Consider the following 16,222-nt stretch of genomic DNA (forward strand, 5'->3'; position numbering starts at 1 on the left):
CCTAAGAAAGTTGTCACCACTTGTCATTTTCCATTGGTGTTAAAAGAATGGAGATGCAGCAAAAATCCATACTCTCTCAGATAAAGACCTCCTATCTGCTGAACTCAATGTTAAGTTGCTGTTTTGTACTTTCTTAATTCCTGTGTGTATTTCTTTACTCCCATTTTCCCTATTTATTTTTTACTATGTGCAACTCTTCCTTTTTAATAAAACATATACACAGTAGTGACTTCAGTTAGAAGAGGTTCTAGAAGAGCACTCACAGAACTATTCCCCATGTGCTGGTGCACAGTAATCGCACTACAGTATAGTATGGTCTTTAAAATCAAGCTTGACAATTTTGTTTGTCTGGAACTCGGCTTGTCTGACTGTGCCGTGTCAAAAGTCCCAAGTTGGACAGTTCTAGGATTTGTTGGAGCCTTGTTTGAATTTGGTTAGTGACTCAGGATCAGTCATCAACTGGTAGCAGTCTACTTTGAAGGAGCATTGTTCTAAAGTGAGATAAGACATTTTTTAAATGGGTATGGATCCCAGGAAAAAGTAAAGATTTTGTACTTTGGCCTGGATGCTCACCAGCACACAATGCAATTAATGCAGACCGGAGAGGTTCATCTGCTGTTGTCACCGGCTCATCTGGTAGCTACTTAGGGACAGGTCTTCCTTGTTGCTGCTCCAGGGCTTTGAAATGTGCTTCCGTCTAAATTAAGAGCCTCCCCATCTGACAGCTTTTAAAAAGATTCTCAAGACACCTTTATTCACCCAAACTTTTTAACTAGAATTGTGGTTTTAAACTGTTTTAAGTGTTTGAATTTCTGGTCTGGATTTGTCTTATGTTTATTATAAATCACCCAGATACACAAGTTTGGGGCAGTATACAAATATACTAACAAAAAATATATATAAAATACAGAATTCATTGCTTCTTCACATTCTAAGGCAGACAGGTTGCAGCGCTGTGCACAAGCTGAAGCTTCTGAATTGCCTTTAAAGGCACATTACAGTAAATAACTTTCACTGAACAACATCAAAAAAGTATTCTTTTCTGCTTCACTAACAAAGGAAGAGGTATCAGACTTTTACTACATAATTACCTTTTCACCATAGCAGGATTGTAAAGGTAGATCTTCATAAATTGTCTTTCCTTTTCATGGTAACCATAAAAAGGCCTGGGGGAAATAAAAACATCCAGCAAAGTTTTACATCACTGACTGTCCTCTTTTATATGATTACCCTAATCCATAGGTCCATATGGCCAAATTCACCCACATTGAGGTAAATGGAATCCTATACATTTAAACACACAGAACTCTGCATCTCTCCCAGGTGACCATAGCTACAATAATTTGCTAGTCTCATTTGAAGCTATACATGGAAAACCATAGAGATGTGCCTGAATCACGGTCCAAGCACCTTTAGAGAAATTAAAAGGGGGACTTTATGAAAAAGGGAGAGCATGTGCTTACCTGCTCTCTGCTGCCCCTTTCAGCTTCCTGCTGGAGTGATGCTTGTTCTAAAAAGCCCCATGCACTGTCGGCACACACACATGGTGTCTGTGTGGGTGCCATTTGTATGGTCAGAATGGTGTTGCTGACCACACAAATGGTGCCCATGCATACTCGGATGCTATATGCGGGGTGATGGTGTGCAGGGCTTTTTGGGACCAGCATAGCCCCAGCTGGAAGCTGGAAGGTAAGCACCTGCTCTTTCCCCCCCTTAAAGTCCCCTTTTTAATTTCCCTAAAAATGCTTGAACTGTGCTTCGAACTACGGTTTGGACACATCCCTAGAATACTGCCATTTAAAATTATATGGAGATGCCAAAGTGAACCACAGAAGGTCTAATAAGAAAAGGACATGTTAAGAGAAATCCGGAATAGAAGTTTTCCACACATGGTACGGGAAAGGTGAAATACATTTCCTTTTGCCAATGTAACAAAACTTAACCAAAACAAATACCATAACATATTTAAGTATATAGAATTCAGTGGCTGACATCCTGACTAAATTACTCAATAAAAGTCCTATTAAAATTAAGTAGTCCTTTATAGTAGTCATTATTTCATACATACAGCCCTTCAGAATAAATTCAGTGTATAAAACAATATATAACAAGATACATTCTTAATTTCTGATTTGATTGTCAAACTGGGAGTTGATTATGGTTGAAGATCACAGTACCCTTAAAACCCAACTAATCTTACTTATTTCATATTACAAAAATTGTGAACATATATATCAGTGTTCCTTGGCTCAAGCATCAGTAAACCCAGCTGCCTCCTGGCCTGTGGCAATAGTCCCTCCCTTCTCTGGAGATTCAAAGATCTCCCTGCTCAGTGCTGCTAGATGGGTGTTAGAAAAACAAAGACTAGATTTTTAGCCTACTTTCCTTAAGGAAAGTAAGCTAATGAGGTCACCCAGCTCTGCATGTGTGCATGTCCCTATCAACTCTGAAATGCTTGAACCTATTTGGACCAAATTGGGCAGAGTGGTTGGGACACCTCAATGGTGCCATTTGTGATGTCATCCACCCCAATTCAAGATGGCGGATGCATGAACGTTTGAGACACAACTGGGCTAACTTGTGAAGATGGTAATAATCAATTAAAAGCATAGTGAAAGGAAAATAGGCAGATTAGTTCTAACCAGAACTTCTTGGGCTTTTTTGGCAGGGGTGGGGAGGTAAAAGAGTCTGCGTTCTCTAGTTATATTTTGTGTTTTGCAAAAGTCTAGCCAGATTCAATATTGCTGAAATCATTCGTATAGCCAGGGAGACATGAGAAAGAGAAACCACTGCTCATTGTTTTCACAGACTATGTGGGGAAGGAAAATAGGAAAGGCTTCTCTTCTCTCTTTCAGGCTGAGGCAAAGATAAAAGCAGCAGGAAGGCTCAGCGCTTTTGTTTCATCTGTGTACCTGCATGCATACACACATCCATTTGTCTGCCATCAGCCCTTGCGTAATTTGAGTACCAAGACATACTACTTTTCTCTTTCAACACCATTCTCTCTCTCACTTGTTCTGCTGTGCTGCCCTTAGTGCCAGAAGAGCAAATTGGCAGATTCACAGGAGGTGCAGGAATGCTGTTTCAGGATGGGGTGAGTACGCTTAGTGTTGTTCCTCCTTTCCCTTCTAACCCTGATGTTGCCAGGCAATCCCAATTCTTGCCTACCCACTGGCTCCATTCTAAGTGTACACACTAGAAATTTAAAAACAAACACAAACACACAGCAACACAAAGCAAGTGGGTAAAGTATCTTCATAGCTAATGAAGTTTAACTGAATTTTCTTGTGGATAGGATCATGTGAATATCTTAGTCTTGCTGTATGAGAAACTAGGCTCTGTGTAGCAAGATTTCCTACACAGAGGAGATACTTTTGTTTTCTACACTCTGTGTAGCAAATATTTTTTAAAGAGGGTAAAAATCAGATTTTGCACCAGCTCCATGTTGCCCTCCCAAGGCTGATTAAATAAAGTTTAAAAAATTGCAAAAGCAGAACTGCTGTTGGGATTGTGGACTGGCACAAAAACTTAGACTTGGAATACTTGTGCTCAATAGCCTTTTTAGCCCTTGTGATGAGAAACAGATTATTGTTGGACTGTGCTGTGCCACAAATTAAGCCCTGGATCTAGGTGAGTGCAGAAATTGAAGAGCCTGCCTGTGGTAAGAAAGCTGCAGAATTAGGGGAAGAGGAAATCATTATTTTAATTCTGAAGAACTGGTGATGGAAATTGAGAAAAATTGTTCTGGTAAGAACTAATCTGCCTACTTTCCTTTCACAATAATCTTAATTGATAATTACCATCCTCACAAGTTAGCCCACTTTAGCCTTAAATGTTCACACATTCACAATCCTGACCTGGGGTGGATGACATCATCACAAACTACACTATTGAGGTGTCCCTATGTGTCTCTAAATCTGTACCAAATTTGGTTCAAATCAGTTACAGTCCACAAGTTAGCCCTACTTGCGCCTCACATTTACGTGTTCGCCATCTTGAATTGGGATGGATGACATCTTCACAAACTATGCTGTTAAGGTATCCCAACTGTACCTAATTTGGTTCATATTGGTCCAGGCATTGTGACATTGGCTGGGGTGGGGGTGGGGAGACAATGTCGGGTGATCTCATAAGCTTACTTTCCTTAAGGAAATAGGACTAAAAAACCAGGGATGGGTGTATTTGGACTGATATTTGTGGACCCTTGACCTGACCTCTAACAGCATCCCTTAAAAGAATGAAGTTCTTGGATATTACAGAAACAAAACAGGTTGCTCATCCGTAACTCTTGATCTGGTAGTGATCCGTTGTATTCATAATGAATGGGGTTCTGCACCTACGTAGGGACCTCACGAGTAGACTAACTAGCTCCTAGAGACACCCACTTTGCCCTGCATGTGCTCTGTGCTTTCGCTGTAAATGGCAGTTGGGGGCGCCATCTTCTCAGTTTCTTGCAGACCGCCTGTTCTTGATGATCTGTCCTCTTACTGGTAAGTGTCTTCATCTACTATAGCGGGGAAGGTCTGGGAGAGTTTTATAAATACAACAGATCACTACTAGATCAAGAGTTACAGGTGAGCAACCTGTTTATCTGGATCGTGATCCGTTGCATTCAAAATGAATGGGTGATTAACCAGCTTCCTTCATGGTGGGTACAGTAGCCCTGAAGCTTATGGCAGCACCTCTTCAACACATTTATCCCAGACCCTGCCTGCTTTGCCAATCGCAGGTCAATGGCATAGTGCTTTATAAATGGTTGTTGCAAGGACCATGTCACTGCTGCACAGATATCTGCCATCTGTATCCAGGACAAATATGCAACTGAAGCTACATATGTCCTGGTCGAACGAGCCCATATTGTGTGTGGGGGATTTATTCCCTGCTGCTTGTAAGTTTGCACAATTAACGCAACTAGCCAATGAGCTAGTCTTTGTCTTGATACTGGTAGGCCCCCTTTCCCCCCTTGTATACCACAAAAAGTTTGTTTTCCTTATTGTTCTTGTCTAGTCTAAATAATAGAGGACTTGTCAGAAATCTAGAAAATGTAGTGCCTTCTCTAACGCCATTTCTGGTTTTGGGGGAACGTTTGGTAGAACTATTTCCTGATTAAGATGAAATTCCAACATAATCTTTGGGCGGAAGTCTGGATCCAGCCGCATGACCACTTTATGAGGGTAGAATAGAGTGTACGGCCTATCCATTCTCAAAGCTGTTAGCTCACTCACCCGTTTTGCTGTGGTGATTACAATTAAGAACACAGTCTTTAGTGTGACAAGTCTCAAACCTGCTGATTCCAACATTCGAAGGGAGCTTCAGTCAATGACGACAAGACTAATGATGAACTCCACTGCTCCATTGGTCTTTTTACAGGTGGGTAAAAATTGTTGAGGCCCCTCAAGAATCTTTTACATTCTGGATGAGAGAACACAGTGGTGCCATCCCATTCCTTGTGCCTTGATTAAATGGCAGCCAAATGGACCTTTAATGACACATTTACCAAGCCACTCATTTTCAAGGAGGTCATATACAGGAGCATCTGTTTCACAATGGCATGTTTTGTATAGTATCCATGCCCTTGAGCATGGGTTGCAAACCTTTTCCATTTGCTGTTATAGTTGCGTCTCGTAGACAGCTGTCTATTATTCAGCAATCTCCTTCTTAGTATTCAATTCTCTAAGCAGTTAGTCGAAGAGTCTTTACATCTGGATGCTGTACTTGCCCTCTCTCGTACAAGAATGTCCGGGCAAAGTGGAAATCTGTGGTTAAGTCTCTTTCGAAACTGAGTAGTCGCGCAAACCATGGCTGCCTTGGCCACCATGGTGTCACCAGAATGCAAGTTGTGTTGTCCCTTAGTATTTGAGCCAGTACTCAACTGATTATCGGTTGTGGTGGGAAAAGATACACGAGCCCTTTGTTCCACCTGTGCTGCAACACATCGCCCAGTGAGTTGTTGCCTACTCCTGCACGTGAACAATATTTCTTGCATTTTTTGTTGGCAGCAGTGGCGAACAAGTCCACAGTTGAATGTCCTCATAAGTTAAAGACACTTTGGAGACAAACATCCTTGATCTCCGTGGAGTTGGTTGTGATGTAGCATCCAGCTGATGTTGTTGGCTAAAACATTGTCCACACCTCTTATGTGTATGGCTACTGGATATACTACCCAAGCGATGCACCACTCCCATATCTGGCTGCTCAAGATGCACAGGGGGCTGGACACTGTGCCCCCTTGCTTGTAGAGATATGCAATTGCTGTTGTGTTGTCCAAGAGCCAGTGTGGTATACTAGTTAGAGTGCTGGACTAGGACCAAGGAGACCCGAGTTCAAATCCCCATTCAGCCATGATACTTGCTGGGTGACTCTAGGCCAGTCACTTCTCTTTCAGCCTAACCTACTTCACAGGGTTGTTGTGAGGAGAAACTTAAGTATGTAGTACACCGCTCTGGGCTCCTTGGAGGAAGAGCAGGATATACAATGTAAAATAAATAAATAAAATAAACTGGATTTGTGTTACTGTTCTCCTGAGCATGGGTTTGAATGCCTTTAGGGCGAAAAACACTGCCAGTAACTCCAAATAGTTTATATAGTGTTGGGTTTGTGGTTTGGACCATCTTCCATGGATTTGATGTTCTCCCCAAAGAGCTCCCCAACCTGTTAGGGAGGCATCTGTTGTCACCCATTGAGTTGGTATTACTGTTTCAAATGGAATACCTTCCAAGAGATTTCCCCCCAATATCCACCAATACAGGGAGTTCAGCACTGCTTGTGGTATCGTCAGCTGCATCTTTTGGCTGACCACAATGGGGTGGAAGCACCATAGATACCATCTCTGCAATGGTCTCATACGCAGTTGGATATATTGAACAGTAGTGTTGCAAGATGCTATTAGACCCATTAGCCGCTGTATGTCTTCCGCAGGTTGCAAAGGGTTATAAATGAACTGCTGAATTAGACTCCTGATCTGCTGTTAATGCTCTGCTTGTAAGAATGCTTTCTTTGTTTCCATGTCTAGATTCACTCCAATGAAACTTAGATGTCTCTATGGCTCTAATTTTGACTTTTTCCAGTTGACATTGATCCCCAGATCCTGCAGTAGCTGCAACATCAAGTGGATCTGCAAAGTAAACTTTTTTCGCTATTACTCACCAGAAGCCAGTCATCCAAAAATGGAAAGACCACTATCCCTTGTGTTCACAAGTATGCCACTACTGCAGCCATGACCTTTGTGAAAACATGTGGGGGTCCTGACAGTCCAAAGGCTAAGACAGCATATGGGTACACTGCAGTTCCTACTATAATTCTGAGGTACTTGCAGTGAATCTCCTGAATCCCTACATGGAAGTAGGCATCTTTCAGATCTAGCTTTGCTGCCTACTCTCCCTTGTTTAAGAAGGGCAGTATTCCCTGCAACGTTGTCGTTCTGAATTTGTGAGTCCACACAAACCAATTTAGCCCTTGAAGATCCACGATTGCCCTGATTCCTCCACCCATTTTTGGGATATGGAAATAACGGGAGTAAAACCCGGACAATCTCACCATCCACTGCACCATACAACTGCCTGCTTCTCCAGAAGCACTTGCACCTCTCCCTGTAGCTCCGGGGTAGCTTTGGTGTACTTCAGACCCAAGAATGGTGGCAGAGTTTTGAATTCTATAGCATAACCAGTCTTGATTATACTGAGTACCCATTGATCTGATGTTATGTTGTGCCATGCTTGGGCATGGCTTGTCAATTTGATGGAGTTGTTGGCAACTACAAAGCAGATGTTGGGTGCTTTGGCAATTGTTAAGTGTTTGTGCAGTGGACTGACATTGTAATCAAAGAGTCTGTTTGTGATTGTCCTTGTTTGTCCTGAAGTTTTGATTTTTATTTCTTTGCCCGAAACCCTTATTTCTTTGAAAGGGCCTGTACTGACATCTGCAATTCCTCCTATGCTGATATTTAAAAGGTCTTTGGCGGCCGTAGTTGTGATTATGAGGGGCCGCTGTTGCTGTAGACGTGGTCACCATAAACATTCTTGCCATGTATTTTGACTTTTTTTAATGTTGCCATTGCAGAATCTGTATTCTCATTAAATAGGCCTTGCCCATCAAAAGGCAAGTTATCGACTTGCTCACGCATATCCTGCTGTAATGGATGACCTTAATCGAGGAATTGACAGAAGGAATGTGACTCTGTTGGTTCTTTTGGATCTCTCGGTGGCATTCGATACCCTCGACCATGGTATCCTTCTGGATCGCCTGGGGGAGTTGTGGATAGGGGCACTGCTTTGCAGTGGTTCCGCTCCTATCTCTCAGGTAGATTCCAGATGGTGGAGCTTGGTGACAGTTGCTCCTCAAAACAGGAGCTGTTATATTGTGTCCCACAGGGCTCCATTCTGTCACCAATGCTTTTTAATATCTACATGAAACCACTGGGTGGGGTCATCAGGAGATTTGGTTCTGGGTGTTATCAGTATGCTGATGACACCCAAATCTACTTCCCCTTTTCATCTTCATCATCAGGAAGTGGCACTCATCCTCTAAATGCCTGCCTACTGGCAGTAGTAGGCTGGATGAGGGATAACAAACTGAAGCTGAATCCAAGCAAGAACAGAGGTGCTCATTGTAGGGGCTCAGAATTTGAGGGATGAGTTAGAGTTTCCTGTGCTGGGTAGGGTTACACTCCCCCAGAAGGAGCAGGTGTACATCTTGGGAGTACTCCTGGACCCAGGCCTCACCCAGGTATCTCAGGTAGAGGCCACAGCCAGGAGTGCGACAGCTGCACCCATTCCTTGAAGAAGATGACCTCAAAACAATGATGCATGAGCTGGAAACCTCCAGGCTCGACTATTGCAATGTGCTCTACATGGGGCTGCCTTTGTACGTAGTTTGGAAACTTCAGTTCAAAATGCAGCAGCCAGATTGGTCTCTGGGGCAAACCGGAGAGACCATATTATCTCTGTTTTGAAATAGTTACACTGGCTGCCGATATGTTTCCGGGCAAAATACAAAGTGCTGGTTATTAACTTTAAAGCCCTAAACGCCTTAGGATTATCTCAGAGAGCGCCTTCTTCTACATAATCCCCACTGCATGTCATCTGAGGAGGTCCATCTCCATTCGCTCCTCAGACTCCATCACGGCTTTTAGAGAGCTCGTTAAAATTTGGCTTTTTATCCAGGCTTTTACATAATCGTTTTTACTGCTGCTTCTGTGTGTTTTTACCTGTTGTATTGTTTTTATGCTTGTATTATGCACTTTGTATTTTGCACGGAAACATAATCCTAACCCTAAACTGTGGAGTCTGATCTGCTCCTTGGTTTTCCTCGGAGCTTAGGGCGATGAAGCAACTCGGACGACGGCTGGAACGACGCTGGAGGAAGAGTTGTGACGAATCCGACCAAACACGGTCTAGAGTCCATTTTAGGGACTAATCCGTGGCGGTGGGGGCGGTGAAGAAATGCTTTTTCTCCACCTCCAGTGCGTCTGCTCAGTGCAGACAAACAGAGCTGTTTCATGTGGTAAAAACCTTGCTCCACACATCCCCCCAGACAATGGGGGAGGAGTCATCTACAGCTCTTTGTGATCAATTTGCCTGTCACTTTGCAGATAAAGTCGCTCGCATCCGTGCTGACCTGGACTCCAGAGTTTTGGAAGTTCCAGCAGACATGCCTCTGGTACCATCTGGTCCCGTTGTGTTGGATTCTTTTTGGTTGGTGCGGCCTGAGGATGTGGACAAGATCCTGGGCAGTGTGCGGGCGACTTCGTGTGCTCTTGACCCTTGCCCTTCATGGCTAATAAAAGCTGCCAGGGAGGGGACAGGTAGATGGTTGGAGGTGATCATTAATGCTTCATTAAGGGAGAGCAGGATGCCATCATGCCTCAAGGAGGCGGTGGTAAGACCACTATTTAAAAAGCCCTCCCTTGATCCCTCCAACCTGGACAACTATAGACCTGTGTCTAACCTTCCCTTTTTGGGCAAGGTGATGGAGTGTGTGGTGGCGTCCCAGCTGCAGAGGGTCTTGGATGATACGGATTATCTGGACCCTTTTCAATCTGGCTTCCGCCCCGGGTATGGGACTGAGACTGCCTTGGTCGCTCTAGTGGATGACCTACGCCGGGAACTAGACAGGGGGAGTGCGTCCCTGTTGGTTCTGCTGGACCTTTCGGCGGCGTTCGATACCATCGACCATGGTATCCTTCTGGGCCGCCTCTCGAGTATGGGAATCGGAGGCACTGCGTTGCAGTGGTTCCGGTCCTTTATGGGGGAAGGGTCCAGAAGGTGGTGCTGGGGGACTACTGCTCGGCCCTGTGGCTGCTGGCCTGTGGGGTCCCGCAGGGATCAGTCTTGTCCCCCATGCTGTTTAACATCTACATGAAGCCGCTGGGAGAGGTCATCCGGGGACTTGGACTGAGTAATATGCGGATGACACTCAGCTCTATCTCTCCTTGTCATCTGATCCTAGGGAGGCGGTGGATGTCCTGAATCGGGGGCTGGAGGCCGTGATGGGTTGGATGTGGGCTAATAAACTGAAATTGAATCCGGATAAGATGGAGGTACTGTTGGTCAGTAGGAGAGCCAATCGGGATGAGGAGATTTTACCGGTTCTGGATGGGGTTGCACTCCCCTTGAAGGAGCAAGTACGCAGCTTGGGGGTACTACTGGACCCGGCTCTGCTTTTGGAGGCTCAGGTGGAGCCGGTGGCCAGGGGTGCCTTTGCACGGCTTTGGCTAGTGCGCCAGCTGCGTCCCTCTCTCGAGAAGGCAGATCTGGCCACGGTTACCCATGCCTTAGTCACGTCGCAGCTGGATTACTGTAACACGCTCTACGTGGGACTGCCCTTGCAGAATATCCGGAAACTGCAGCTAGTGCAAAATACGGCAGCTAGGGTTTTATCCAGAGCTGCCCACTGGGAGCACATCATGCCCATTCTGAAAGAGTTGCACTGGCTGCCGGTTCATTTCCAGGTCCAATTCAAGGTGCTGGTTTTGACCTTTAAAGCCCTTAACGGTTTGGGCCCAGGGTATTTGAGGGACCGCCTGTTCCCAAGGGTTGCTGCCCGCTTGACGAGGACATCTGAGGGGGCCCTGCTCCAGGTGCCGACAATGAGAGAGGCCCAGCTGTCGTGTACTCGGGACAGGGCCTTCTCTGTTGCTGCCCCCAGACTTTGGAATGCTCTCCCAGTGGCCATTCGCTCCTCCATATCACGGCTTTTAGAAAGCTTGTTAAAACTTGGCTTTTTATCCAGGCTTTTACATAATCATTTTTACTGCTGCTTCTGTGTGTTTTTACCTGTTGTATTGTTTTTATGCTAGTATTTTATAGATTTTAAATTTGGTCTGTTTATATATATATATATATTTTAGCTTAATATTTTTATTGTCTTTTATTGTATGTTTTAACTTTTGTAAACCGCCTTGGGGTTGTCTTTTAACGAAAGGCGGTATATAAATGCAACAATAAAATAAATAGATAAATATCTCCAGTTACCACTGGTTCATATGGTGGCAACTCAGAGGCAGGCCTTCTCTATGGCTGTCCCCGGGCTATGGAATGCACTCCCAGCAGAAATCCGTGATCTGAATTCATTGCTGATTTCCTAGAGAGATCTTAAAACCTATTTGTCTGGCCTGGCCTTCTAGGGTTTTTAATTTATTGTACGTTGTTAAGTGCTGTAAGTGTTCGGGCTGGTTCTCCAGGGTTTTTAACTTTTTAAATGTTTTAACTGTAAATTAGTTTTATGCTGTTTTTATAGTTTTTATTTTAACTGTTAAATTGATTTTAATTCTTTTTATTTTGATGTAAACCACCCAGAGCCTTTTTGGAAGGTCAGTATATAAATCAAATCAAATCAAATCAAGATGTGGATCTGAGCCAGGCATGGCAACGCATAGTCACTCCTCTCTTGGACTCAATACAGATTTTCTAAACACTATGATGTCGTTGTAGAGGCCTGGAGTACTTCCCAGGCTGCTTTTGCCGCCTTGGTGATCACCGAAATCATTGGCAGGGCCACAGGATGTGATGTCTTCGCAGCAGCCATCATATTATATACTGGATCCTTTAGATCTGCCTCTGGCATCCTCAAATCCAAACCACGCGCTACCACGATTTCCCTAATTAAGGCATGGTAGGCTTTCAGCTCTTCAGACGGGGATGTAAACAGCCTGGGAGGCACATCTGAGGGCAAATCAGATGGGTGACTGGCTCTATGAGAATCCGATTCCGCAAATTCTGAAGTGTATCCTTCACCCTCCTCCAAGGAAAGTGATGGTGGGGCCACAGGTGGCACTGCCTTCTTTTAATTCTTACTTGGTCTCTGAGCCAACTCCCCTGGCGCATGTTGCCGCTCAGGAGCTGGCTGCAGTGTCTGACATGCAATAGAGGTAGTCTGTATAGCAGGTATCGTAGAGTAAGTAGTCTGAGTTACCGCACTCAACGTGGCAACATCTGTATTAGTAGCAACCTGTACTGTTGTTGAATTTCACGTTGTGCTTTCCACTGAAGGTACTCTGCATAATCATCAGGTAACGCATGTCTGAAACTGCAAGAATGCATAAGTTCTGGTCTGGGTTTAGTTGGCTGTGGATGGAGTCCCTTTGAAGCTACATATTGAACAGGGGACTTCCAGGAAAGGGGCACAAAGGCTGAAGTTGTCATCTTTGGTTTAACAAGGCTACGTACAGACCATGAAGTCGCTTGTTTTAGCTCATGCAATGGTGATGCTACACGGTATGGTCTTGTGCCATACAGTGGTGACATTGATGGGGTTTTTGGTGGAGCCACTGGCCACTGATGGAGCCACAAGATCTACATCTCGCTCTGTATCAAGGCCAGTGCCTTGAAGAAGTGCTCGATGTGGAATCCAGCATATCTATTAATGTGTTAACAGTATTTTGATCTAGAGCAATGTCTTCATCTTTGTCAAAGTCAGTGTCCATATCCAGCATCTCCATCACCCTTTCGTGTCCTTTGCTCTGTTGCGGAGTGGATGGAGACTGTATAGGAGTTTGAGCTGGGGACAACAGAAATTGTCTCCTTGGTGGCGTGGTAGTCGGCCTCGAGAACACTTCCGCTGCTGACGTCAACGCTGATGTCGACCCCTCGGATCTCCAGGCAGCTGACATTGAGGGTTTCGACCTCGACGGCTCCAAGTCCAACAGCATCGGCATCATTGAGCCCGGTACTGTGATCTTCTATACAGGTCTCGCTGACAGCATGGACTCCTCTGACTCTCTTGCTGGGCTATATGTCTGCACTGCCGTAGGGGACAGAGTTCCATTCCCAAATGTGCTATGGTGTTCTTTGCTGGTGGGGAAACCTCTTCCTCCTCCGAGAGGAATCTCCGTTTCTTTTCCTTATGCCTGTGTCTGGGCTTCAAGATTTCCTTTGGCTTTTTGAAAACAGGCTCTATCTGTTCCGGCATGGTTTTAGACTGTGTTGATGCACAGTGTTAACTGAAGTTTAACACTACATTTAACTGAAGTTTAACATTACATTTAAAAAGATCTTGAAAATCTGTGCTATCAACATTTTTACATTAGAGAAAAGGGGGTGGGGTCAATCTAAGAGTCTCTTAATCACCCTTAAGGACATTAGATTTTCATATTGGCATGTAAGGCACAAGTACTGTATAGTGGGCAAAAAACAAGAAGATCAGTTGAAATGGTTGGCGAGGGAGCAGTGGGGAAAAGTTGGCTGTGTATGAACAAAAGCAGCTCATCCATGAGGCAAGGTGGGGCGACAGCCTCAGGCCACCCTCCCTTCTCATTTCCCCCTAACTTCTCTGTCCATTCCCATCAACATAGGAATGGATTTTAAACAGCAGGTTCAGCAGCAAGAAAGGAGCTTATTCCTCCTCATTACTGATCTGCAGTTTAAAGTCAATCCCCATGACAATGTGAGGGAGGCAGTGCTACCCTAGCACTCTACTGCCAACATCTGCATCAAGGGGTCATGCTGGCCCTGCCTTCCTGTAGGTTCAGCAGAAAGGGTGGCAAAAAAGGAGCTTCTTTCTCCCTTAGTGTCAATCTTCAAGTTTAAAATCCATCCCTGTGGCTCTGGAGAAAGGTAAAGGGAGTGTGTGAGAGACGCAGTCTGGCCTTGCCCTGATGCTGCTGTCAGCATCTGGTGGCATGGCCAACAGCACATGGACATCATCTTAGGCTGCAACAGCACTCAAGCTGGCGCTGTGTGTGAAGACACTAAAGAGCTTGTTGAAGTCTTTGTACAAAACTGTTTATTATGCAAAAGCACTTTAAAACCTGAACATCTGATTAGGTTCTTTCAATTTAGACAACAGCAAAAACCAGGACCATACCTAATTTTAAAAAGGAATAATAAAACAATACTTACATTCCATATACTAGCAACACTTTGAACACATGCTGAACAGAAGATGATGGATTTCCTAAAGCTACATTGAGTGCTCGGTCAATGCTGAATGCCAAATGACGAAGATAATGTTCTGGCTGTTGTCCATAACCATCATATGGCACGTATAAGTAAGGAAATATACCATGTAAATGGAGGCAGGTCTTCTGACCTAGAGGAAGAGAGGTGAGTCTTTTATAATAATAAAATGTAAGTAACCTAAAAAGCACCAACTCCAACACTTGCTACAATGGAAGAAATATCCATATAATTAACCAACTTTTAGGAAAGATCACAACACATAAGCGTTATTCAAAATATTCTGCAGATAACAGATTTAAAAGAATATATGAGATGTTTACTAGTGATGTGTGAGTGGGATGTTAACCTGGTTTGGCTTGAATCTAGACTAGATTTGAACCACCCTGGAGAACTGTTCCCTCCAAGGCGTGCGTTTGCGTGTGTACGCTCACACGTTTTTTGATGCATGCTCAGTCAATTTTAGATGCTGCTCAGATTGAATCAGGAAGACCCCACTCTGAAAATACGTGCAAACACACTGCCTTGATACTGCCACCAAGAACAAAATTCATTCTGCACACAGATGAAAAAAATTAGAGAGAGCACACTGACCCTGGGCGGCTCGGGCTGGGATGTGTGTACTTGTAAAAGAGAATCCAGCTAAGATTCCTCTTTACAAGTACAGGGGATCTCCTAGCCTAAAAGGGCTATCCTTCTTTAACTTTAAAGTGGGGTGGTGGGTGAAATGCTTAATATTTACTTTTTAAATGAACCACCACACAGCCACTGTGTGGTGGCGAATTGGGAGGCAGCAGTGGGGGCTCCTCCAACCACCCCACTAGTGGGCAAAATGCTTAATTTTTGTGTTTAAATGAAGCCCCACCAGTAGCAGGAGTGGCCACTGTGGCGGCGGCAGCTCCTCAAACTACCCTGCTGCCCTCCCAAATGATAGTCCAGGCTGGACTATTCAAATCAATATATTTGAGGACAAAACTGAAAGATGTATACTTCTGAACTGTGACTTATTTGCTGTTAACCTTGAACGTGATGATCAGTTAAAGAATGGTTAAGTTCAGAGACCTTGAATTTCTTTTACTAATTCATGCTTATATATAATTAAGGCTTCCATGCTATGATAGAAATTGCTTAATGTTGTTGTCTTTTGCTTCTGCCATTAAAGTAGACATAACCTTAGTCATCTAGGCAATTTTTGCTATTGATTAAACATGCTACCCTACAGTGCAGGTCTGTTAGGATGAGCGAGATAGATTGTACATTTTATGTTAGTAGAAGTGTTATAAAAACAAAACATATATATTCAGTTATATGGGTTCAAAAGTGACAAAAATGCTGTGCAAACATTGCGGTTGCTAAATTTTGTTATAGATTGACCAAACTAAGAGAAGCTAGAGCACAGCAATAGGTTACTGTCAAAGATTCCTGATTTTATATATTTGATGACATTTTAGACTTTGTTTCCATTATTGTTTTCTCTTTGTTTTCTCTTTCTCTTATTGTTTTCTCTTTGTTTTCTCTTTTTACTGTGTATATTGATGTTTGATCTAAGATCGTAAATAAACAATAACAAAGCTGTGCAAACATTAGGAATGTGCGAACTGGTTTGTATCAAGCCAGCCCAGTTCAGGTGATCTGAGGTTGAACTGGCCTGGCCCCCAAAGAGGGAGGGTTTCTAGTCCGAGTTGGGACCGGACCACCCCTCCCGGTTTGCGGAACTGCTTCACAGGGGTGGGGTAATTTTTAAAGGGGAATCTGGCTATAAGAGTTTTCCTTCTTTAACTTTAAAGTGGGGGGAGGGGAAAAATGCTTAATATTTACCTTTTAAATGA

The 16,222-nt window shown here is 44.0% G+C and overlaps 1 protein-coding gene across 3 annotated transcripts in view; it reads right to left on the reverse strand.

The window, feature by feature from the left end:
* The window catches only part of REV3L (REV3 like, DNA directed polymerase zeta catalytic subunit), a 188,642-nt gene that overhangs the window by 142,966 nt on the left and 29,454 nt on the right, over positions 1–16,222 (reverse strand). For all 3 annotated transcript variants that reach the window (XM_053305716.1, XM_053305629.1, XM_053305804.1), the window contains exons 2-3: positions 14,337–14,526; positions 1,092–1,166 (exon numbers count right to left, since the gene is read on the reverse strand). In XM_053305716.1, coding sequence (XP_053161691.1) covers positions 1,092–1,166; positions 14,337–14,526 — 265 coding nt within the window. The remainder of the gene's footprint in view (positions 1–1,091; positions 1,167–14,336; positions 14,527–16,222) is intronic.

This window comes from Hemicordylus capensis, chromosome 1, assembly GCF_027244095.1.
Source record: "Hemicordylus capensis ecotype Gifberg chromosome 1, rHemCap1.1.pri, whole genome shotgun sequence".
Taxonomy (NCBI): domain Eukaryota; kingdom Metazoa; phylum Chordata; class Lepidosauria; order Squamata; family Cordylidae; genus Hemicordylus; species Hemicordylus capensis.